Source organism: Pagrus pagrus (assembly GCF_965226575.1).
Source record: "Pagrus pagrus genome assembly, chromosome: 13".
Classification (NCBI taxonomy): domain Eukaryota; kingdom Metazoa; phylum Chordata; class Actinopteri; order Spariformes; family Sparidae; genus Pagrus; species Pagrus pagrus.
In genome coordinates this window covers 11,808,996-11,832,410 of record NC_140197.1, presented here as the reverse complement: position 1 = coordinate 11,832,410, position 23,415 = coordinate 11,808,996, and the positions used below count along the sequence as shown (strand labels likewise).

The following is a 23,415-nucleotide window of genomic DNA, read 5'->3' as shown; positions in this document are numbered from 1 at the left end:
AACCGTCTTTAATGTGATTCAATTCCTTTGTTTTGTCAACAAAAAGGAAATGAAACACATTTATTTGCATTACAAAGCATGCAAGGGAGAGCAAGTAAAGTAAAGAAGACCTTAAGACAAATCAATAACATATTGCTTCCCTGCACCTCTGACCTGAAAGGGAAAACAGTCAGATAAGATCCATGGCAGTGCCTGTAGTTAGTCGTCAACGACATGTGGATCACAATTTTTAAACGTGGAGGTGACGGTTGTGACCAAAGCCAGTCATAAAATGTGAAGTCTGAAATAATGAAGCAGACAACGGACACCTTTCCCTCTAACTGAGTGGATGTTCATACCCCGTCAGCACCCAAATCTACACCTATGTGACCATCTAACCCTGAGGTTAAAGGTTAATTTCCTCTGGTGTTACAGTCAATGATTTGCAGCCATTATTATTTTTATCATCACCATTTTCAACATCATGTCGTACATCATGAGTAACCTGAGTCAATACAACACAATTTATGTTACGAAAGAAGGAATATTGAGATCTTTTTAATACATACAAATCACATTTTTCTCTCTTTCAAAAATACTTTCCCACACACATACACAACTACACACCAACTCTCGTCAGTGTACACTTTTTAAGCTATTTCAGTGCATTGGTGTAATCATTACCATCATTCCTGTGTTTTTCACGAGCAGCTGTTTAAGATTCCTCTCTATTCATCACGTGTGCATTAAAATGGTAATGTGTTGATTTGACATACTATATTCCATTCTGACGATCACAGAGTACAGTGAGTGCATGTTCAACATTCAGTGTTTGATGTTTTGCCCTGTAGCTGATGTGCCATGATTGGGAAAACCCTAAAAAAAATCCTGATGTGGAGCAAATACTGTAGGTTTAAAGAATGAAAATGTTTACCGGTTGTTGGATCTATTCATTGTGTCTTCAGCTGAATATATACTTGATACAAGTGGTTATCTGTTGTTCCTAGGTTTGCATCTATAGTCCTGGTTGGATTTCACCCACTGACAGCACCATCACAACACAAGATGGTTTAAAGTACATGATCAGAATGTTACACATGGTATTGCTGTAGCCCTGATGTATAGTTACATTTTTCAGGAGGAATACATCAGCTACAGCGCATGTGTGCTTAGGCTCCAAAGCTACACCGTAACCCCCTAACACACAACTAAATCACATTAATCAACTGGTTTCTTTTAACATTTAGACAGACAACAAAAGCACCCACAAAATCTATGATCTTTAATACCAGGCTTCTATATTTCTGAGGCCTTGCCAAGTCTAAAACCAGACTCTTGCACTGTGCTCCCACCTTTCATGTACCTGGGCCCTGAGTCTGATGATGTCATCACCATGGAGACAGTTGAAAAGCACAGCACACGGCCTGCCATCGATTCCCGTGGCTCACTTGGTCACTTGTCTGTCTCTCTGTCCTATCTCTGGGCACAGGCCTGCTCTACATCAGCAATGGTCTTTGGTGCGTCACGGGACAGAATCAGAGGGCCTCCCTTGTCTTGGATCACCACATCATCCTCAATCCTGACGCCCAGGCCGCGGAAACGCTTTGGCACCTGGTCATTTTCCTCGCAGATATATAACCCTGTGACAACAGAGGAAAAAGGAGGAAACATTATGAAAGCAGAAAAGCGTGAAACATAAACTAGAATGAATCTGGCAATGTAAGAGTGGGCTGTAACTGGTAGGGATGAGAGTATTCACCTGGTTCTATAGTGATGGCCATTCCTGGCTGCAGAGGCTGTGAGCGGGACAGCTCAGGAGTGTCATGGACGTCCATGCCCAGGTAATGGCCGACATGGTGGGGGCAGTACCGCCGTGCAGCCTGGGTTGAGCATAAACAAAACTATAGCTTTAAGCTGTTGCATAAAAGTTTGATAACATGAAATTTAGGCCTGTCGCTGACTGAAGGGGTGTAACTGTGGTCAGATCATTTTCTAACTGCCTTAATAGAGCACAATTGAATCCAGGAGCATCTAAACAACAACAACAGAATGGAAATCATGCAATTAAGAGGATCTCTGCATATGAGATCATTTGGACATAAATTTGATGCAATAATTTCAGAATAAAACATTTTTGAATCCCAAATGTAATGATGAAATCAGAGCTTGCCACTGTTTTTGAACAACTTGGCTATTGTTTCAGTCAAAACAGCAGGAAGTAAGATTTCCCTTTAACCTGAAAACCTTTATAAGAAAGAAGGTCAACTAGCACTGCTTGTGATGCTGTGGAGCTCAGAGATACTTGCCAGTTTCATTTGTCAACTATTATTCCTGAAAAGGGAAATTTCAATGACTTGACTTCACCACATCCGCCTCTCCATTAACATCTGTTATGAGAAATTGCAGTGCAGTGCACACAGAGAGTGCAGTTAAGGATGACGTGAATTTCATGGGTAGCTGGAATTTGGTCATAAACCAAAGTACTGGATAACTTAAAAATACATGGAAAGTTAAGGGATCCCCATAATTATTACAATATATCCTGATGGGGGCACGTTTGTTCCAGATTTCATGGCAATCTCTCAAATAGCAGTCGGGACATATCGCTTAAAACCACAAATGTGAATCTGATGGTGGTGCTTGAGGAAGAGTCAAAAGGTCACAGTGTGATACATAATCTGGCAGAATTTGGTCCAATCTATCTCGTAGATGTTAAGACAATGAAAACTTTGACCGGCTGGTGGCAGCAGAGGTCAAATCAAAGGGTCATCAAAATCAGTATGATTCATCCTCTGGGACAAAGAATATCTGCACAATGCCGGCAAAACACACAATAGTTAAGACAGGACCAAAGTGGTAGACCAGAGGGCTGACAACTACGAGTACCGCTTAAAATAAAGGTCTCTCAAAGGGGAAACCCATCATCAATGTCAGCTAATCCAAAAGTGTGCAAAGTTTAGGATTCTTTGTCTTGATGATGAATTATTATCTCAGTCTGCTGAGCATCTTAAACTAACAAATCCATGGCTGCCAAAAAAGTATTTTATTGCCCCACAGTACTTTTTTTTTTTTTTTTTTTTTAAAGAGAGCAACCGGTTGAATACATCTACATTCATCTTTGGCTCGGCTTGCTCTTTTTATTTCCCTGAAAAGAGCCACTGCAGGAAACGAGTGCCTCTATTATTCAGAGTTATACAAGCATATTGTGTTTCATTGAGGGCTGTAATTAGGTCATTTCATCATTTACATTGGCTGAAGGAGCTTATGGCTATTTCCTGACCACAAACCACTGAATCTAAACTCTACCAAGTGTTTAAATTCAGTGCCCAGCTTACATGGTTACAGTGATAATCTGATCATGTCTCGCTCTGGTGTGGTTGATTGATATTCAGCGGCAGGGCAAGACTTTAATTTACATTAGCAATATTAAATCACGAAATACTGTGTGTTTGCCGGGTCTGTACACAGAATGGAACAACTTCTTTGTTCTAAGTTATTAGCAGAGTGAAATATGATCTTGGGCTTGTTTATTTTTCAGAGATCATTTATTCACCAGACCTCTGAACTTAAGGAGCAGCTGAACCTTTGGATCTGGGAAAAATAGCCTTCTTGTCCAGCGAATAACTTGCAACTCATCTTGAGAAATCTTGTTACTTGCAGCACAACAAAAACTTTGTTTTCCAAAAGCCAAGAGCTGCTTATTAGTATTCGCAAAACTGATGAAAGGAATTATCTACCAGCTGACATCCAATTCAATTCTCCGATTATTACCTTCAGTACATCAGCATCACTGGTGCTGGTCTTGACGATGCCTAGCTGCCTGAGCTGTCGTCCCAACAGAGCCAGCATGGTACTATAGATGTGATCCAGGCTGACGCCTGGGGAACACAGAGACAAACAGGAGCGCTGGACCTCCAGGACGGCTTCGTACAGCTCAGCCTGGGCAGGGCTGAATCTGACAGGAAGGAGGTGAGGACAGCAGAGAGTTAAGACATGTTTTACTTTAGGCAGTGCAGTGTTGCTTCATGTAATGTTTTGGCATCTTCATAGTAAGGACACCATAACGTCTGTGGCCTGTGAGGGTAGATGTAATCACCCAGATATTCTTTATTAACATTATTTTTCTTTAAGCAGTTCACCTTACTGCTTAAGAACATTTGGTCAAACTTACTTTCCATTCACTGGCCATGTTCGCGTGATATCACTGACATAACCGAAGTATTCACAGCCCCCATCAAGCAGCACCATTTCACCATCCTGATGGAGGAGAGGATGAGGGGGAACATTTTTATATACAAGTAATTTAAGCTACTAAATCATTACTTTAAATATGTTACCACTTACATCATTGACAGAATGGTTAATGTGGATGTTCATTGCACCAGTTAAGACAGGACAGATCCTTTAGCACATTCAACAGTCTACCTTTACCTTGATAATCTGGTTGTTGTTGATGTAGTGCAGAGTGTTGGCTCGATTCCCTCCAGCAACAACAGGGGGATAGGCAAGGAAGTTGGCGCCATGGATCCGATTCTCAAAATCAAACTGGAAAAAATAAATTATGTTTGAATGTTTTAATGGGACTGTGAGCTTCAAGTTTGCAGTCATATATACTGACCTACAACAGCAAAACGTAGTAACTACATATTTGGTTGGCAAGTTTTACAATATGAAAAATATACTATGGTATAATAATGTGTAATTCCTGTGAAAAGACATTTTTTTAAATTTGCAGTAACTACAAAAATGGAGCTAAAAAACTGCACTCTGTTGTTAATCTCTGAGCTCTAGACACTGTTGTCGAACTAACTGCATTATCTACCGTGGAGAAATGCCAAATAGACCGCCAAAACAACAGAGCTATATCAAGCTAAAGCTAGCTGGTGAGATAACTGGTAAGTTAGCCCTCTTAAGCTAAAACTATGTTATTGATTTTTCCTAATTTATCTGTAAATAAAAAAACATAATTTTGATGAAGTGACATCTTGGGAATGTAGATAGTTATTCCACATAAGCAGTAGCTACTGTAAATTCAAACAAGATGAAGAATAATTACCCCGGCTAATAAAATAATTTTAATCCATTATTTTATGTCATGTCCAGTCCACTACTTCTGCATTGACTGAATAAATCAATGAATAACAATTGAGGTAGCTGTAATTACATTAAAAAGCTGCATCAATTAAAGGTGTGAGGATTATAGAAGCCCACACATGACAGAGAAGCAATGAAGAGCCACACAGACATCATTAAACATTTTACCTTAGCAAAGAGCACAGCTTCATCCATGTCTCCTTGAGACAAAGCCATCGTCCTCCTAAAAGCCTGAAAGACAAGGATTCAAGTTGGGCCAAGTATGCTGTGAATCTGTCTTAAAAATAATCCCAAGTGTTGGAGGAAGTGTTAAAGAGACAGTGTGGGACAGCAATACAAAGTAATGAAAATGTTGTGCTTTTGCAAGCATTTCTTTGGAAATATGATATAAACTATAATGACATTGGCACTATAAGCAATGTAAACACCAACCTGTGCACTGATGTGACCTGCTTCTTGCATGAGCGCCACCTCGGCTGAGCTCTTGACGGCCCTGAGAGAGTGTATGAGGGGCCTGAGAGAGTGCGGCATCGACCCTGCCTCCAGCACGGGACCCACGTGAGTCTGGTGGAGGCGAGGGTGGGTGGGCTGAGAACTATCGTACCACAGCGTAGTGCCTGAAAGAGGATCAGAGCAGAGAGAAAATGGGAACAGTGAAGTTAAGGTCCTCATTAGTTTGTTGTCAAATGTCAGCTGCTGAAACTGCAACTAGACACAGCAGGCCTGCTAAATTTTGGATTTCCCCACATGTTGATGCGCTGTGTGTGGTGGTGTAGTAAGAGCCACAAGCAGCAAAGAGTTTGGATGGTTATTGTTTTTTAAACTTTTTGAAAACCACACTCCAAATCCAGCCAAAATTATTTCAAATATCGCCACATTTGCAAAACTGAAAGTTTTATTTTATGATCATCCTTCAATCCTTTTCTCTTTTAAAAGTGAAACACACTGTGAGAAAATACTAAGATTAATCTAAAAATCCGATCTCTTTGTTTCTTGTTCAAGTGTGTTTTACTATAGTAAGACTTGAATCCTTCCAAGGTTATGTCTGAGCAAATAACATTTTTATTTACAATATCTAGTTTGTCCCCTCTGGGCTATTGTAGAAACAATGCTGGTGCAACATGGCAGACTTCGTTAAAGAGGACCCGCTGCCTCTGGAGATATAAATGGCTTATTCTAAAACAACGAAAACAACATGAAAAGATTAATTATGGGTATTGTATTCCACTTCTGCCAATAGATCCCCCTAAATCCTTCACACTGGACCTTAAAGACCCTTTGGCATGGTTCACATTTTAAGACAAATAGACTCGAAACATTTAAAAGTCAGCTGGGGATGGAAACTTTAGTCTACTTGAAGAGTTTTAGCATTTCCATTAAAATACTCGAGCTAGCTACAGTTGATAAAATCTGCTTGCGTCAGTCTTTATTATAGCAGTCAAATGTGGCTGTTCACATGAATCAACAAAACATCTTGTTAAAAGAAAAAAGACAACAACTGTAGTTCTGTGAAGAGATATTCCTGCTGATGTGTCCTCAAACGCCCATCCACCCACCTTTAAGGCTCTTGAGCACGAGACCCAGTTCTTCGGTGCTATGAACTCTCTCGATGCCGGTCAAAGCAGCCGCCCCATCCTTCCCTGACCGGGGCCCGTCCCACAGCTCTCTCCCTGGGTCTCTACGGGGGACGAACAAGATGGCCTGGTCTGGTCGCCCTTTCCCATAAAGGACCAAGGCACTGTCAGGCTCTAGGATGCCACTGAGGTAGAGGAAATCCTGAGGAACATTAGGCTCCAGGTTAATTAGTGAAGCCTCGATAAAAACACCATCCATATAGACAATAAACTACAAATAAGAGCAGAGTCACACGTAAAAGTGTTCACCTTTGTGACTGAAGTTCGCTAATCTTAAATTGTTACTATTCACCAGCATGTTGTTGCCCAGCAGGGCACAACATGATTTAACAAAGAATGAAGAAAAGCAACTTGAGACCAAACGCACCTGGTTCTGGTGGAAGGGATAGGGGATGTCATTGGTCATATAACGGGTTGGATGAGACAAAATAATGACCACATGGGTGCTAGAGGAGGCAGAAGGTCCCAGCCTGTCTGCCTGGGCCTCGATAAGTGAAGCAAGCCTATGTCTGCGGAGCTCGTATTCTGTCTGGCTCAAGCCTGGGGTCACCTCACCTGAGGAGAAATGATCACATATGTGGTGTTTAACAGCAATTCATCACCAACCTTTACACTGTGCACTGCTATTTGTCTCCTTGTGGTGTAAAACATGGTGTAAAAGCACTCTATAAATAAAATGTATGATAAGCATTACCATTTATTATCATTTCTTTACATGACATGATGATGTGAAATATGTGAGACCAAAAGCCTTGAGTTGTCTGTGATCTACAACGGCTTCTTCTCCTATTGCTTTGTGCTTTCTGTGCTTGACCAGTTCCAGGAGCATGAATCCTAAGTCTTAAATAAATGACTAAATATTAAGCCTTTTGCTGATGTGACTGTACCATATACATTGCAGTTTTCCCTAAAAAGTGTAAATTTGCTGCACTGTAAACAACACTCACCATGTTTGAGGAGGTGTGGATGGGTGAATGGGCTGGGCTGGCCCAGGTACCGAGTTGGAACTGTCTTTGGTTTCAAACCTCCTGGTTTTACAGAAATGTTTCTGCACGGGCAACACACACATCCTACAGACAGCAACACAACACAGATGTTAAAGACTACTGCACTGAACACATATGATGCTGCATGCAGCTGCTTTAAACATTCATTCTGTTTCAGTCAAAGGATGTTTTACAGAGTGGAGCTTCACAGGTGGATGTTTTTATTTACCACAGATATATCAATGTGGCTGCACTGTATATGTCAGCCGATAATTGACAAGACACTGCAGTACAGAAATGTCAAAGATAACGTGCCATGCATCTCTTTAAATAACTTTTGGACTGCAGTATTTAAAGTGTTTTCATAAGTCTGTGAAAAAACAATAGATCCAGGCTCTTTTATGACAATATGTGGTCTCCCTTCAACACCTTAGATCAGTCAAGTGCAAAAGCATTTGCTTAATTTATCATAATCCTCCCTCTTCTATACAATGTATGTGTGAGTGGGGACTGAGGTTTCTCTTTAAAAAGATCTCTTATTGCATCAAACACCAGCATTCAAATTCAAAAGTACCTAGAACATAAGTATCATCAGCTAAATATATTAAAAGTATCAAAGTATTTTTTGAGATTGTTTGATCAATCTGTGAGTAGCACTTTACTGTTGTCAGTGTACATTTCTGTAGTTACGTCCAGTGGTTACAAAACAAGGGGTCAAGTCAACCCCAGAGAGGGTTACGATATAAACGTGACAGGTTATGAGATGATTAGTGCAAGAGGGAATTTAAACAAAGTTTTGCAGTAGGCCTACAGATTTACACTACTCAAAATTAGTAAGGGGGCCTTGGGATATTTTAGTTTTTCATTCGATTGTTTAATCTGTGACATATCTGAATTTTTATTTTGTGTTTTGTTAATAGTTTTGGTCCACAAAAATAATGCAACACATTTATTTGACTTTTATTGCATATTCATGCACATGCATATATGCACTCATATCCGAATATCCCTAACTAATTCTGAGTAGTCTATTCAAACTTTGAACTTTTCACTAAGCTTAACTTTTTGACTTGAGATTTTTATAAAAGGACATGTTAGGGAAACGCTGGTTTTGCAGAGAGGAAATCACTCTCAAGGGTCCCAAACTACACACTGTTTTATGGCAAAGGGTCACAAGCTAAAAGGCTTATGAACTCCTGACTTACACTGTCTTACAAAAGTCTCTCATGTGTTTTTTATATAAAACTTAATGTGAAGACCATCAACTGTCAAATAAATGTAGTGGAGTAACGTTTAATATTAATGACGTTGTAGTTGAGTGTTTCCCTTTGAAAAAGAAGCTGTCTTGGGAGCAGTATGTAGCAGCCTTGCGTAAAATACTCAAGTAGCTAAAGTACAAGTAGCTTTTAAGTATACTTACAGTACTAAGGGACAAAACGTAACAACATTAAAGTGGGCTCACCTCGACTCCAGTTACTCCGGGGCAGCAGTCTGACAGCAGACCGGACCCAGGTGCTGGTTGAGGGCAACATTATTGCTGCAAGTGGAGGACACCGACCTCTTACAGCATGTCGTCCCACTGTACACATGAGGCACAGTCAGTGAAGTACAGAGTTGTCAACTAACAATACATATTTACGGAAACACGTAGCGGTATGTTGTTGACACTTACCAGAGTTAAAAATCTTCTCAGACAACTGTTATATTTCCCTTTAATAGACAGTCAGCCGAGCTAGCTTGTTGCCCCCATGTTGCTAGCAGCATTCATTCGTGATCCGCAGGAATTTAAGCCCTGAGTTTTGCTTCCCAGGCAGAGATTCTTCATCCCGCCTCCTCTGCTTTGATTGGCAGGCACATATCTTCTTCTGTATGGTCTTAAAGAGGAACATTTTATTAAGAAAAAAACATCATGTTCCTATTTCAATTTCTGGGGTGAATTTGTTTAATGGTGTAGAATGAAGAACTCAAGAAAAGCAATGATAGATCAGTTCAAAAAGATGAACAAAAATGGGTTTTTAAGAGGTAGAGGGAGAACAGGGACAAAACATTTGATGAGCTTATAAAATATAATTTAATGTTGCACGTGGATTAAACTATTCAATAACATATAAACATTTGCTCCACATCCTCAGTGGGACTCCCAAAGGGGGCCCTGTCCCTTTTGGTGGCCACCCCAAGTTTTTCTGTTGCACCTTTCTGGCAACATTTCTGGGGCGTCCCTGCACCTACTGCAAAAACAAGCTCATAAAACAATATCATTCAAACAGTTAATAGTGCATTTCGTGGGGGGCCACTGCAGGCTTGGTGCTTTAGCAGGACAGTGTATTTATGTAGGATTGTTTGAGCATAATAAACTACAGGAACCATGCTCTTGGTACTGAAGGAACGTGTCACACAGTGCAACAATGTGGCTCACAGATTTGTTTTTAATAGTTTTTGAAAAACATTGAAGCTCTGTGGCACAGAGGAATAAGATATGTCTTTATACCCCAAAATACAATCAACGCTATCAATTTATTGTTGGTTTTCCTATTTTTCAGGAGATATTGACAATAAGAAAAGTAAAGTGTAGTTTCCACCACTAGACCTTTCCTTTCAGATAAAGAGCTACAGGCCCTTGAGTAATGTATCCTGACTTGGTCCAGTGGCAGCTCACTGTAATCGGTGTGATGAAAGCTATTACTTCTTATCTCCTGAACTTTACTATTGTCCATTCAAACATATATTACATCCAGGTAAGAAGAATATTAAATATTATTGATCTATATGCACTTGAAAATCTGACTTTTAACGCAAACTTAACAATATGATTGGCAGAAGCTGTCTGGTGAGTGACTGCATGAGGGGCTACCTGAAAGCCCTCATTCAGGGAAAATAAATACCCACAACAGAGGTGAGTGACAGTTGGGCGGTAAACTGTGATTCCCTGAATTTGGCCTCGCAGGGAGCTCTGTATTTGCACGTAACAGCAAGCCCCACCAATGACACGCTTATGTGAGGCTACAGGTCATGCAAGCACAGACATTTTAAAGGTCTTTATGCCACTCATACTTACATGACTACAAATCACAATGTGCTTACTTAAAATTGTATGAAAAGTGGTGTCATACAGTGATGTAAATGTCATTCTATGTGATAATACGGACGCTTTAATGTTAAAAAAGCTTTTAAAAATTGTACTTGTTATGAAGAGACAAGATAGGACTCGACACCATACAATGTGCGTCATTTAATAGTTTGAAATCAGCCACTAAAATACATGAATGGCATAACTCAGCTTTTATAACGTTTGAGTTTCAGCCTGACAGGCCAAACCCAGGGCAACAAATCCTCCAGTGTGCTCTGTCGGTCTGTCCGGCTACTCGCCTGAATGAAAACACAGGAGCGACGCCACTACTGGAGTAGCTGTGTTGTAGTGATTTAAAAAAAGACAACTGCAACCTCACTCTGCAGTTTTTCTACGCGGGTGTCAACGGTGTGCGTCTTCTATCAGGTGCGTTTCCATTCGCGTTTTAAAATGCACTGGCCGTAGAAACGAAGTGTTCATCTTGAAGTTAAACACGGCCCGTGTTGCAGCTAGCTAACGACGTTATCATGCGTCAAACAGTTACCGCGTCACGGCAGGATTGTCATTTCTAGAAACTTCTGGTTTGCGACCATCATATAAATGGTGATTAATGCTAGCTGTGGACGGTTGCTTCTCCGCCAGTGTATTAATTGCACATATTGTTGGATTTACGTGGCGTGAACAAAGTGAGGCTCTAACGTTAGCGCACGCTCATTCAATCCCTGCACGTTAGCTTACATAGCCTACGCTGTCATTAGCAGCTGAGCACGTAAACAGCAGTCTTGGCTAATAAGTTGGTGATTGTGATTTCTTCTCGCTGGTTTTCCCCACATGCAGCGCGCTGAGTGCTGGGCGTGACAGAGCAGTATGGACCCTCGAAAGGTTACAGAGTTGAAGGCCTTCGTGCAGATGTGCGAGTCCAATCCCCAGGTCCTGCACCTGCCAGAGATGAGCTTCTTCCGGACCTGGCTGCATGGGTCAGTACACCTCAGAGCATAACTTCAGTGAAGCCTGACCTGTAATTGGACTGCACAAGTATCTTGATTACTACTGAGTATTTATTCTGTAATTATGTCACAACAGTAGTTAGATAAAGTCTCAAACACACTGCAGGCTTACCACGTGCCTACCCCCGTTAGTCATGCCCACCTTTGAGTTAAACAATGGACCACACGCTGTGCACACGTGTGTGTGTGTGTGTGTGTGTGTACACAGAAAAATATCATGTATCACAAAACCCATCAATCAATTAATTTTCAATTAGATTGATCAATTAGTTTTAATTAAATAGTCGATCAGACTAATCAGAATATTAACCTTACTTTCTACGCTTTTTGACAAAGTGATTTGAGACATAACCATGACTCTCTATAGATATCTTAACATTGTAATGCTTACTGATGTTAATAATTTGTGATATAAAGTACTTTTCTGGGAAATCAATTGAGAAAATTATGTCAGATGGAATAAACACATTTGATACGTGTTTTGTTCCATCCTACAAATAAAATATCTGCAGAATCAGCCTCCTTGTATTCTCACTGATTTGATCTCCATCATTTTATATTTCAGCATGGGCGCAACGATCCCTGCCCCACCCAGCACAAAGGGTTCCTGCCAGGTAACACATCAAAATTGTCGTAACACAGAAAAACAAAATATAAGAAAATATTTGGAGATGAATTGTATTCGCAGCTGACAAGTAACCTGTAAGTTTTTACACATGTAACATCATGTAACAGAGCGGTCTTTCACTTGTAGGGTGGCTGTCCTTGTGGCCCTTCACCTACATCAGCTACACCTCCTGAGCCTGAGCCTCCTCAGGCTCCGCTGTCTGAGAGTGAGGAGAGTGAAATAGGTACCGTATGCCCATCTCAGCCTATAACATAGTGTTTCTTGGATCACATGTTTCTTGGATTAGATGTAGATATATAGATTTTCTACAGCCTGAGAATGAAATGAGCTGATGATGCTTGATATCACTCTGGAGACAGCAGCTTCTTAACTTAGCTTAGCATAAAGACTGGCCTTCGGTCTTTTATTTATTCTGTAAATGCATGTGTCTAACCCTACCCCTAACACAGCTTGCAAATATGTCCCCACTTTAAAACGTATGCTGCTTTGTAAGTCTAGTATCTGTTTTATTTGATGGCAGTTTCACCAAATTTAAGCAAAATGGTCTACCTATATTGCTTGAAGAGTAATGGATATGGTTTGTGTGTCAACTGTATCATCTGTTTGCCTTTTCAGAAATCGACAACGAGGGAGTGATCGAGCCAGACACTGATGAACCACAGGAGATGGGAGATTTTGAAAATATTGAAGTAAAATGTCTATATTATCTCTGAATAATGTGCACATATACTCATTCAAACCGTTTTTTTCAAGGAAATTCCATTCCTGGTCAAAACAAGCTAAGCTGTTACCACTTCAGAGAGGATTTGTTTGAACATCAGTGTCCAATTTTTTTCCTCAGATCACAGAGGAGATGATGGATCAGGCCAATGAGAAGAAGATGGATGCCATCAATGCTCTAGGGGAAGGTCGGTTGATATTCTGTTCACAAACTGAAAAGTGCAAACAGACAGTTTGTGTATTATTTAGGTCATTAGGAAGATGCTCAAGATAATTGTTTTCACACTTTATTTTCTTGTATAGGCGACCTGCAGAAAGCTCTGGATCTTTTTACTGAAGCCATCAAGCTGAACCCTTGCCTCGCCATCCTATACGCCAAGAGGGCAAGGTGAGCAACCTCAGTGTCATTCATTCACTTACTCATGAAAGCGCATTACAGTGATACCTAAAAATAATAAATTACATTGAGGGGCTTTTGGTGTCTCTTTGCTTTTATAATTACTCTTTCGTTATGAATGACTGAGTGTAATCACTTGTGCTTTTCATGTTAGTGTCTTCATCCAGATGCAGAAACCCAACGCAGCCATAAGAGACTGCGACAGAGCCATCAGCATCAACCCAGACTCTGCACAGCCCTACAAGTGGAGGGGAAAAGCTCACAAGTACATATCTATTTAAGAGATCTTCCACAGGGCAGACGGTTTCTAATGTGTAAAGTAAACAAACACCTGACTTGGAGCTGCACCTTTTACACATGCATGACATAACCAAACCCTCAGTGTAAACACTCACAAGTATGACACACCTTATTTTGTTTGGCAACTGGCATTTTAATATTTCACCAGCCGACGGCCTGAATCTGAACCCTGAGTGTGTCAGAATTGTCGGACCGGATTCTCACAATGTGACTGTCGCCACAACCCATCTCTACAACGCAACCAATCCAAGTACAGCGAGAAATTAAGCAGAAATCACATAGTAAACAAGACAAATGTTCAATCATGGCTGAAGATTGTTTTTCTTTCACTGCCATTTTAAAACATGGGAGCAGCACAGATGGACGACATGTCTGTGCTTTTATTTTGTTATATATATTGCGCACACATGCCTTAAAATTAAAACCACAGATTGCAACCAAATTTTTAATAAATTGATCGTACAGTGTGACGTTGCAATGCTGTTAAAGAGTACAACGTAAAATATGTTTGAAGATGGGTGACTTGAACTAATGAAGCCAAGATTGTCAGTGAATTGATGCAGGTCTTTCTCTGTGCCATCATGCTGCTTGTGCCATCTGGTTAGTAATCTGATGATACTATATTTTGTGTGTGTGTGTGTGTGTGCGTGTGCTGCTGCAGGCTGCTGGGCCACTGGGAGGAGGCAGCCAAGGACTTGGCCACAGCCTGTAAACTGGACTATGATGAGGCAGCCAGTGAGATGCTGAAAGAGGTCCAGCCTAAGGTATGATACTAGACAGGGAATAAAAAAACACTTTTTAATGTGTTTGTAGTAACCGTGATACAGATGTTATTTTGATGCATTTCAAGCACAGAATAGAGGAGTTATTTGTGATCTCTACACGATCCTGACACACAAACTGTTCGTTCGATCACAGTAGAAGCCTCTAATGGCAGAAAGAGAATCACAGATGACGCTCCCAGCTCTGAGTTTGTGGTATTTGTGGTCATTCATGGCATGGTTCCCTTCTTGTTATCAGGCTAAGAAAATCGTGGAGCACAGACGCAAATATGAGCGCAAAAGAGAGGAGAAGGAGATCAAGGAGAAACAAGAGCGGATAAAGAAAGCCAGAGAGGAGCACGCACGGGCTCAGAGGGTGAGTTGCTGGTGGGGTTTCCTATTTCAGGCAGGGAAAAATACAATAACTGGCCCTTGAAGTTGGACGATTATGAAGTATTATGACCAAACACTTTTGCTTGTATGTTTTTGGTTGTCGAAAGGCTCTAAAAAAAGACACCCAAACTCTTAATATACAGAGTATCACTCATGCACACCTTCAACATGTGAGAAAACTATATCAGACTTGTTGTGTATAGTTGTGGTTGCTAAGCCAGGATTGGACTAAAGAAAAATGGGTTTAGTAAATTGTCAATTGCTTTCTAATTTCCCACCTCGGACTACGAACAAATCCAGCTCCAGGCTATGTCTCTCTACATCATCTCCTTTAACATTTCCACAATAAGAGTTTTTCAAAACAACAGTAGAAACCACCCGTAGCTCCTGAATGCGTCAAACATTTGTAGACTTATAAGCCATTCTTCTGTCTGTCAACAGGAGGAAGAAGCACGACAGTTTGGAGGAGGATTCTTCCCAGGTAGGAGCGTGGAAACAAGCCGATTCATTGCATGATGGGATGAGACGAACCCTCCAGATGTTATTATATGAGAGACTACAATTAATTAGCCTCACTGTTGTTCTGCAGGTGCTGCTGGGTTCCCAGGCGGAGCCCCTGCTGGCATGCCGGGTCTGGGAGATTTCCTGAAGGATCCTGAGCTGCTCAACGCCATGAAGGTGATTTAACTGCTCAACATTATTCCTCTGTATCCCATCACTTCTACAGCTATGTCCCATGACGATCATACAGATCTGTAAAATTCACTTTCTTGCTGAGGGTAAATATTACGCCAGGAGATGGTTAGAGTAACTTTTAGCATAAAGCCTGGAAACGAGGGTAGCATGGCTGCATTTAAAGGTAACTAAATCCACGCACCAGCACCTGTAAAGCTTGCTAATACAAAACTGAAGTCAAATACGCTTTAAACACTATGAAGGCCCTGTGAAGAGTCAGTTTATTCAGACATACAGTATTTCACATGTAACAGGTTGTTGCGGTCTGTCTTTTTGAGAGTTCAGGACAACAAATCCAAAATCATCATCCCCACTCACACAGGGGGAGGAGGGTGATGAGGGGACGGACATGTTTTAATTCCACACACCAGAGTGTGTATTTGAGCCTTTGGCAGTGGCGCATAGAGATGGACTTAGATGCATTATCCTGTTGTTTGCTCAAAGAGATTAAAAAGCGAGAGAGGGAAGGTCGTTTCTACACAGAACAGCCAGGGTACTCTCACAGCCAACGCGCCCTTAGAGGCAAACTCGGTAAGCTCCAGCTGTTTTCTACCCAGAGGACAACAGCTGGAAACAACAGTGTTTTACTGGGTAGAAGCCTGTATATCACTGCCACTCAACCTGACTAACTGGGATGTTAGCTCATGTTCATTTCGTCAGTGTTATTGCTGCTGGTGCAGGCTGGTTTAAGGACAAATGTAGACCTGTAGGGTTTTAAATGACGAGAGGAGGATGGACTGCCCCACAGTCTGTGATCACATTTTATCAGAATTTTGCATGCACCCCTGACAGAGAAATGAGTCATCTCAATTTCCATCTGAAACAGACGGAAAGGGTGAGTGGGTTATGTAAAAATAGAACATGCATTTTACTGATGTACTAATAGATGGTAGAATGATACATGAACATGTTCATGGGACCTTGAACACTGCTCTATTTTAGGTATTTAATAAGATTTATATAAAATATAAATCAAGAACATTCAATATTGACTGAAAAAGCAGCAATAAAAGTTAAAGAGGAGCTCAACTGTTTAAAAATCTTTACATTTTGTGAAATTTGATAAATTACCTCAAGTGATGTCACTTGACTTGGCACTGGTTCATCTCTGCTTGTGCCGAGCTGCCTGAGGCTACATTAGCTACTTCTAGCATAACATACAGACTCTCTGACCAAACTGTCAGTGGCTGTAGATGTCAGGTTTTGACAAAGACTAACAAAAGATGCTATCGTCATGTTATCGCTCAGTTACTTGCATTCTATAATAAACAAAGGAAGTGAACCACAAAGAAAAAAAGAGCCTGGGCCGGCCCAATAAAATGAATACAACCAAAAGAGCACTCACAAGTCAGAATTTGAACAAGTCTAGCTGACTAAATGAAGAAAGAATAGAAATAAAACTCAATCTGAGCTGCTCTGCTCTTGCCTGTCTGAAACCAAAAACATCTTTATTGGATTTCAGTGGGTATAACAGAATAACTAAACCTGGCACGGTCGAATGCCTGGGTTGAAATTAAATCAAGTCTGACCCACGGTAGTTAAACACTGATCAAAATACAAACACAGCTAGAGAGTCAGTGGCATGTATTTGATGGATTAATCAGTAAAAAGGCTGAAACTGCCACTTTAATGGGAAATGGGGAAAAAAATCAAAATAACAAATGAAAAGAAAGTCAATTCCACCAACAAGTTTAAATATACTCAAGAAAAAGTAAACAATGAAGATCATTCACTTTTGGTAAAAGCCTTTAAACATTTTAATTTCATAGATCCATTCCTGGCCTCAAAATCAGTAAGATTTATGCCATTAACTGTATTCAGGTTTAAATAAAGGAGATGTTGCCTTTACTAATCCTAGTTTGTTTATTTTTTACTAAACAATGAGGTACAGCAAGAGCAAATTCCTGGAGAAAATTATTTCGAGAGCCCTAAAATGTTTCAAGGAGACATTATGCTAATTTTCAGGTTCATTATTTTATTTTGGGTGACTACTAGAATAGGTTTACATGCTTTAATGCTCAATAAACACATAGTTTTCTGATACAGCAGCACTGTCTTCCCCCTCTGAGACTCTGTTTTAGTTTCTGTCTCCTTAAGACCCCGCCCCCAAATAACCAGTCTGCTCTGATTGGTCAGCTCACACCCCTGAGCCAGCACAGCTCACCGTGTCTCTGGTTGGTTCTGTCGTGTTTTCAGCGTCCAGTTAGCTTCACTTCTATTGTGATTATAAGCATAATTTATGTAAATGTGTGACACGGTGACAAAGTGTGATGTCTAGAAGTCAAGGTATTAAAGGCGGGACTACTGACGAGACATTTGGGACACTTCAGGAGCAGTGTTTCCTGTAGGAGAATTTTTTAACAGGAATAACATTTTTTAAAGTATATTTTTTTTACTTGTTCTTACTTTAGCTAGCAATAGCAGCCACAAGCTTAGAGACCAGGCTGAACAAGGAGCAAATTAAAAAAGGGATGGGCCAGTTGGACCACCAAAATGTAAGAGTGACTTAGCCAATATAAATGGAGCTGTGAAAAACCTTCACCCACACGACCCGGCAACGGAACAAAAAAAAGAAAAAATTCATAACTGTCTTTAAAGCTGATTTGGACATGCACTTCGTGAATAAAGGTTGACCATATTAATCTGTATCTAACTCCAGGACCCCGAGGTGATGGCTGCCTTCCAGGATGTGGCTCAGAACCCAGCCAACATCTCCAAGTATCAGAACAACCCCAAAATCATGGCCCTCGTCACCAAGCTGAGTGCCAAATTTGGAGCTCCACCACAGCCGTAGACAGAAAAAGGACCAAAGCTGAGAGGGGAGTGGATACGTGGTGGAGAGCTTCAATGCTTTTCAACAATTATTCCACTGTGTGCAGATCAAACAGGGGGAGCGGGTGACGGGTTATTTGGTGTGTTGTAGAGAAAGCGTGGCGAGTTCTTTTTTAAATGTTCTTAATCAGCCTGTTAGCACTGTTAGCAATGTCTCAACAAAGCAACCCGATGGTTAGGGGTCAGGCGTGACAACCACTCCTGACCGGTCTCAGCTGGGACTTCACTTACCTACAGGTTGACATTTGTTAACCTGCATCTGGAAACGCTAAACTGGGAGCTCAAGCATTAAGACACTAGCTCAGAAACGTTTCTACAGCCATTTAATACATGGTAATGTTTTAGCTACCGGTCTTTTTTTTTTCTCTGAGCAGAGCCGAACTCTCACACACAACTTTCAGTACCTTTTTGTTAACAGATTATTAAAAATGCAAAAAAGTTACTGATCTTGATGTCTATGTTGGAAAAAAATGATCCACAATAATAAAACCTCTGTTGCTGCAAAACAGGTCTGACAGTAGGTTTTTGTTTGTTTTGTGTTGCATGTTGCAAAGCTAGACAGCTTTACAGAACGACAACATGCACAAACACTGTTTGAATCACAAGTGATTCAGAAAAACGTGTATTAAGCATAGATGGATGTGTAGTTTTAGAGTCTTACACTCATAATCTCACTTGAAGACTTTCTTGAACTCATTAAACCGGATAGATGTCTGAATTTACACAAACACCAGCTCAGGTCCTGGATAGATATGGTACCTACTCTAAAAGTTACTCTTTTCATTCATCATCATATACTAGTTCAAGATTCTTCATTAACTTGGGAAGTAACGGTAGGCATGTCAGTATTTTCTGATGTTAAAGCAATTTACATGTATTAATGAGATTTTTATTGGCTATATGTGAGCGGATTGCAATGTGAAAATGATACCTTGCCCTTTCAGTTGGTTATATGAGCCTGTGGACAATGTATGGTGTTAAATGCTACTGGACTGAATTTCTTTGTGAAGGACGGGTCGGATTTTCTGTGAGTGCCTCTCTGCCTTTCTAACAGAGCAACAGTAGCTAAAATTTTCATCATCAGTCAATCTGCTGATCCCGCCATCATTTGCTCAAGGATATCAAAACAGTTAAATGTTTTTCATAGTTTCACAAAGCCTGAGGTACGTCATCAAATGACTTCCTTTGTTCGGCCGCTTTGAATGTCTAGGTTTTGACGTGTTCAGTTAACTAGCACAGTACAGAACAGTTTTGAGCAGGAACTCTGAATATACAAGGGAGTACCTACAGGTGCTGCAGCATGAATCAGGCCCAGAGGGAGAGTGGGTCACCAGGCCACTTAATCCTCCCAGGGCATCTGCGTTTCAGCCAGAGGATTACTGCTCTGTAACACATGGTGGGTCCCGGCTCTCATGGAGTCAGTCTGAATCACTGCGTAAGAGCTGATCTGACTGGGCAAATTTTTCACACTGAAGAAAGCCTGTTGTCCACCAAAATGTTGCTTAACCATCATCCAAGTGGTGAAAGTGAATGTTGAACTATGGATTTTCATTTAATACAGTCTCTGGCTTCACAAATCAGCACACTGAACCATCAAAAAAAACCTACTACCAGAAGAAGTAAGACATCTGTTTTGTGACAACATTTAGTTTTATTTGTGTACTTACAATATACTAAAACAAAGACATGGGTGTAAAATAACGAGGATTACAGGTGGGAGGGAACAGAAGCAGTAAGGGTGACTCTTGAAGTAGCCAAGAAAAAGGTCAGCAATAATACAGCTAGTGTCCATATCTGCAAAAACATGACAAACAGAGAGAGAGGGGACATACTGTCAACACAGCGGTTCATTTCAACAAATATTCACAACCAAAGTAAGATTCATTGAACTGTTACAATAATACACAGACATGCATGAGTACCACACTATGAGGTACGGATACTCACTTCTGAAACTCCCACTCCCTGTTGTCAAGAGGGCACACCTGTCTGGTTTTCAGCCAGCGAGAGATACAGTGGAAATGGAAGGCATGCTGAGGAAGAGAAAAATTAAAACAGAGCACAAAGACACGTGAATACATGCACCATACACCTGAGCACAAACAGTAACAGTTTAATGTAACGTTCTTCATAATAACCAGTGTTTCCAATACAAAATGCAACAATTCTCCTCTTTTACTTTAATGTAATGAGTTTGTTTGCATCATTTATGTTTGTAAATACAGGAAGATATACCGCCTATAGTAAGTGTAATTGCAATATTGTAAGCAGTACTCACACTTGTATTCTTGCATACAAATTATTTATATTCCTGAGCTTTTCATCTGCAAGTGAAAGGCTACTTTTACATGTGTCACTTTAAGCAGTTTCATGCATTTTTATAAGACAGATTTGCATCAATTAGCATATTTACTTACAAATTCCTGAAAGGCCCCTACAGTCTCAACGCTACCAACACGGCTAATTTGTCAAAAATGGTGCACAATTATTTGTAGAAAGGTCCCATCACTTGTCTTCTAGGAAACATTTAAGGTGTGTTTGGATGAAAGTGAAGCGACAGTTTGATGTTATTGTTGATTTGACGCGTGTGTGGAATTCTTCACACTGGCTTAAAATGTATCTGGAGCCGTTATCAGAGCAACATTTCCTTCAGCTCATACCTGTAAAATCCACGCTTAATAATAAAAGTCATCTGATTATGACAGAGTTTCATGTGAGTCATTTTTAGACAAAGGATGCAGATGAAAAATGATTAAAAAATTATGATTTTAGATAAGAACATGAAGGTTTCTTACTGTTTACAGGCCAATGGAACCACAATAGATGGCATTTAACTGCAATATTACAATGTGAATTTGTCATTTGAACAAAATCTATTAACTGTACTTTACTTAAAACTTACTTTATACTTTTATACAATTTATATGTGCATATGTTTACTATAGAACTATATTGTTAATGTTTAGTCTATAGGTAAATAAGTCAAAAATGTATTCTTTATTTTCATTTTGGAGATCTCTACCTCTTATACCTCTTTTGTTTGTGACACTTAAAGCATAGTTGCATTTTAAAAACTATTCCAGAAACAATGTCCATGCTTCCTGGAATACTCAATAGACTTTGTGAAAAGCTGTCATTGGGAAATATTTAGCTATGTTAGGGGTAAAAAAATAAAAATAAAATGTACAGCTCAGCAATAATAGACCTGCTGCATATTCAATCTGAAAACATGAGAGGTAGAACAACATGTCTCCTTGAAGTGTTGTGCAATGGGCTTTGAGGTATGTTTTCTCTAGTGTGGTGGATGTTTCAGAGGTGTTACACAATCAGCATCAACATGCATATACCCCCTGCTCTATTAAAAAGACCGTGCTCACAATGGACAACAGGGTGCTCAACACACCACTGTTCCAATTTTTTATTGTCTTGTCTGAACGTGCCCCTGATCAGTGACAATCAGGGGCAGGTATGGAGACTCACGTTGCAGACACCCCAGGCCACAGTGCACTCTTCAGAGGTTGCAGAAGCTTGGTTAGCCTGGCACTCTATACCTGATGACGGAGGAAGAAATGTGTCAACATGGATTTACACAAAACAGGATGATGAAGATATGTTTGATGAAAGTCAGTTTGAGCCTAACAAGTGATTTATCATTCACAGTGTGATACTGTCAAAGGAAGTGAACTCACAGAGATCCATGATGTGGTTCCGACAGATAGCACAGTTATCCACCACAATGTCCCAGGCCCACAGCGCCACAGCATTCCACTAGTGGGAAATCAGAGTCACAAACAAACATTATCTGACTGACACATTCACTGCTGGTCGTCATATTGACGCTGAGGACAAATGAAATGACAGTTTTACCCAGTTCATTTTTGAGACTCAAAAATGTTTTAACAAGCTCTTGTCTTGTTTGAGAAGCACAGCACATAATATGGAAGCAGCATGCAATCCAAATAAATAATGAGTCTACACATCTTAAAGAAGAGTTAATTAATCCCATGAGAGATTATTAAAATACTTCTTAAAAAAGATACTGTTATAAAGTACAGTGATAGCTAGCTATATTAATTGACAATCATATCCTTTAATGTGGGATTCCCAACACTATTAACTAATCACTTGGTGCCTTTAGCGGTCAGTGTGTTTGAAAGTAACCACAAAGTCAATAATATTTATGTTAGGCTGACCAACCATTCTCATATTACATCTGGAAACGTCTTGTTTTCACATTCTGACCAATAACTGTATGGTTTCGATCACTGTGGGAGCTTTCAATCCCGGTAAATGCATTTTGGCTAGGCTAGCTTAGCTTCTAGAATTAAGAGCGTTGTGTGCGGTTACGGTTTTACGTTAGCATTAGCACGGGGTTTTAATTGATTAATCCGTGAGTTGGGGCCGGAGCTCTTCGTCACATCACTACAGATTATTGGTCTTAAATAACTGGCTAGCGCTATGGGCTAGTCCCGAAAAAGAGAAGTGCAAATTCATTCCCTGTATGAGCAAGGCTAACAGCTAGCTAACCTAACTAGCGTTAGCTGTTCATACGCTAGGCTACAGTGAGTTAGCGCTAATGTTAGAATGCTAGCTAATTAATGGCATTGAGCCGTGTTAACCTAATTGACATTTTGGGTTGCTGACTGATTATACAGTTTCTTTACGCCTCAAAAATGTATTACTTTGAACTACCATACCTTCTTAACTTCAAATCGCTTCTTGCTGGCCCCACTGTTTGTGCCGCTCGGCGTATCAACATCCATAGCTGCTGCCATCTTGAAAGGAGAAGTTTGGCGTGACAAAGTAGTTACCCGGAAGAAACACAGCCATTTCCGTCGGTGTACGCACGTTAGGGTGGTATTTCGGGATTGTAGTCGTTTGT

At 40.4% G+C, this 23,415-nt stretch overlaps 3 protein-coding genes across 5 annotated transcripts; 1 reads left to right on the top strand and 2 right to left on the bottom strand.

Moving 5' to 3' along the window:
- Positions 1-521: 521 nt before the first annotated feature.
- On the bottom strand, positions 522-9,482 carry xpnpep3 (X-prolyl aminopeptidase 3, mitochondrial). Its single transcript, XM_084370538.1, has 12 exons — positions 9,366-9,482; positions 9,156-9,272; positions 7,655-7,777; positions 7,075-7,262; positions 6,630-6,849; positions 5,506-5,690; positions 5,242-5,304; positions 4,411-4,524; positions 4,151-4,236; positions 3,751-3,934; positions 1,739-1,859; positions 522-1,619 (listed from the first exon to the last, which is right to left on the bottom strand). The coding sequence occupies exons 2-12, from the start codon at positions 9,223-9,225 to the stop codon at positions 1,453-1,455; spliced, it is 1,521 nt and encodes a 506-aa protein (XP_084226664.1). The 5' UTR covers positions 9,226-9,272; positions 9,366-9,482; the 3' UTR covers positions 522-1,452.
- Positions 9,483-11,030: 1,548 nt separating this feature from the next.
- On the top strand, positions 11,031-19,041 carry st13 (ST13 Hsp70 interacting protein). 2 transcript variants are annotated; one of them, XM_084371620.1, is made up of 13 exons: positions 11,031-11,186; positions 11,598-11,737; positions 12,333-12,381; positions 12,522-12,618; positions 13,011-13,084; positions 13,237-13,303; positions 13,419-13,503; positions 13,667-13,777; positions 14,474-14,576; positions 14,833-14,949; positions 15,408-15,447; positions 15,556-15,644; positions 18,361-19,041. In XM_084371620.1, the coding sequence occupies exons 2-13, from the start codon at positions 11,628-11,630 to the stop codon at positions 18,493-18,495; spliced, it is 1,077 nt and encodes a 358-aa protein (XP_084227746.1). In that variant the 5' UTR covers positions 11,031-11,186; positions 11,598-11,627; the 3' UTR covers positions 18,496-19,041. The 2 variants fall into 2 exon arrangements, with proteins under 2 accessions (XP_084227746.1, XP_084227747.1); XM_084371621.1 differs by lacking the exon at positions 11,031-11,186 and adding an exon at positions 11,251-11,446.
- A 1,123-nt stretch (positions 19,042-20,164) lies between these two features.
- Positions 20,165-23,390, bottom strand: rbx1 (ring-box 1, E3 ubiquitin protein ligase; the record flags this gene model as incomplete). Of its 2 annotated transcripts, XM_084371622.1 has the most annotated exons (5): positions 23,231-23,373; positions 22,223-22,301; positions 22,014-22,084; positions 20,481-20,566; positions 20,165-20,327 (listed from the first exon to the last, which is right to left on the bottom strand). In XM_084371622.1, exons 1-5 carry the CDS (start codon positions 23,306-23,308, stop codon positions 20,315-20,317), a joined length of 327 nt encoding a protein of 108 aa, XP_084227748.1. In that variant the 5' UTR covers positions 23,309-23,373. The 2 variants fall into 2 exon arrangements, with proteins under 2 accessions (XP_084227748.1, XP_084227749.1); XM_084371623.1 differs by lacking the exon at positions 20,165-20,327 and having other exon boundaries at positions 20,477-20,566; positions 23,231-23,390.
- Between the last annotated feature and the right edge of the window lie 25 nt (positions 23,391-23,415).

Bases quoted from the DNA above. Each gene is read 5' to 3' on its own strand.
- xpnpep3 (XM_084370538.1), bottom strand. From the start codon at position 9,225: ATGTTGCCCTCAACCAGCACCTGGGTCCGGTCTGCTGTCAGACTGCTG. The intron at 7,263-7,654 runs GTGAGTGTTGTT...ATTTCTCCTCAG, and splicing joins TCCACACCTCCTCAAACATG to GTGAGGTGACCCCAGGCTTG. The intron at 5,305-5,505 runs GTTGGTGTTTAC...CTTGTCTTTCAG, and splicing joins CAGGTCACATCAGTGCACAG to GCTTTTAGGAGGACGATGGC.
- st13 (XM_084371620.1), top strand. From the start codon at position 11,628: ATGGACCCTCGAAAGGTTACAGAGTTGAAGGCCTTCGTGCAGATGTGC. The intron at 12,619-13,010 runs GTACCGTATGCC...TTGCCTTTTCAG, and splicing joins GAGTGAGGAGAGTGAAATAG to AAATCGACAACGAGGGAGTG. The intron at 15,645-18,360 runs GTGATTTAACTG...ATCTAACTCCAG, and splicing joins AGCTGCTCAACGCCATGAAG to GACCCCGAGGTGATGGCTGC.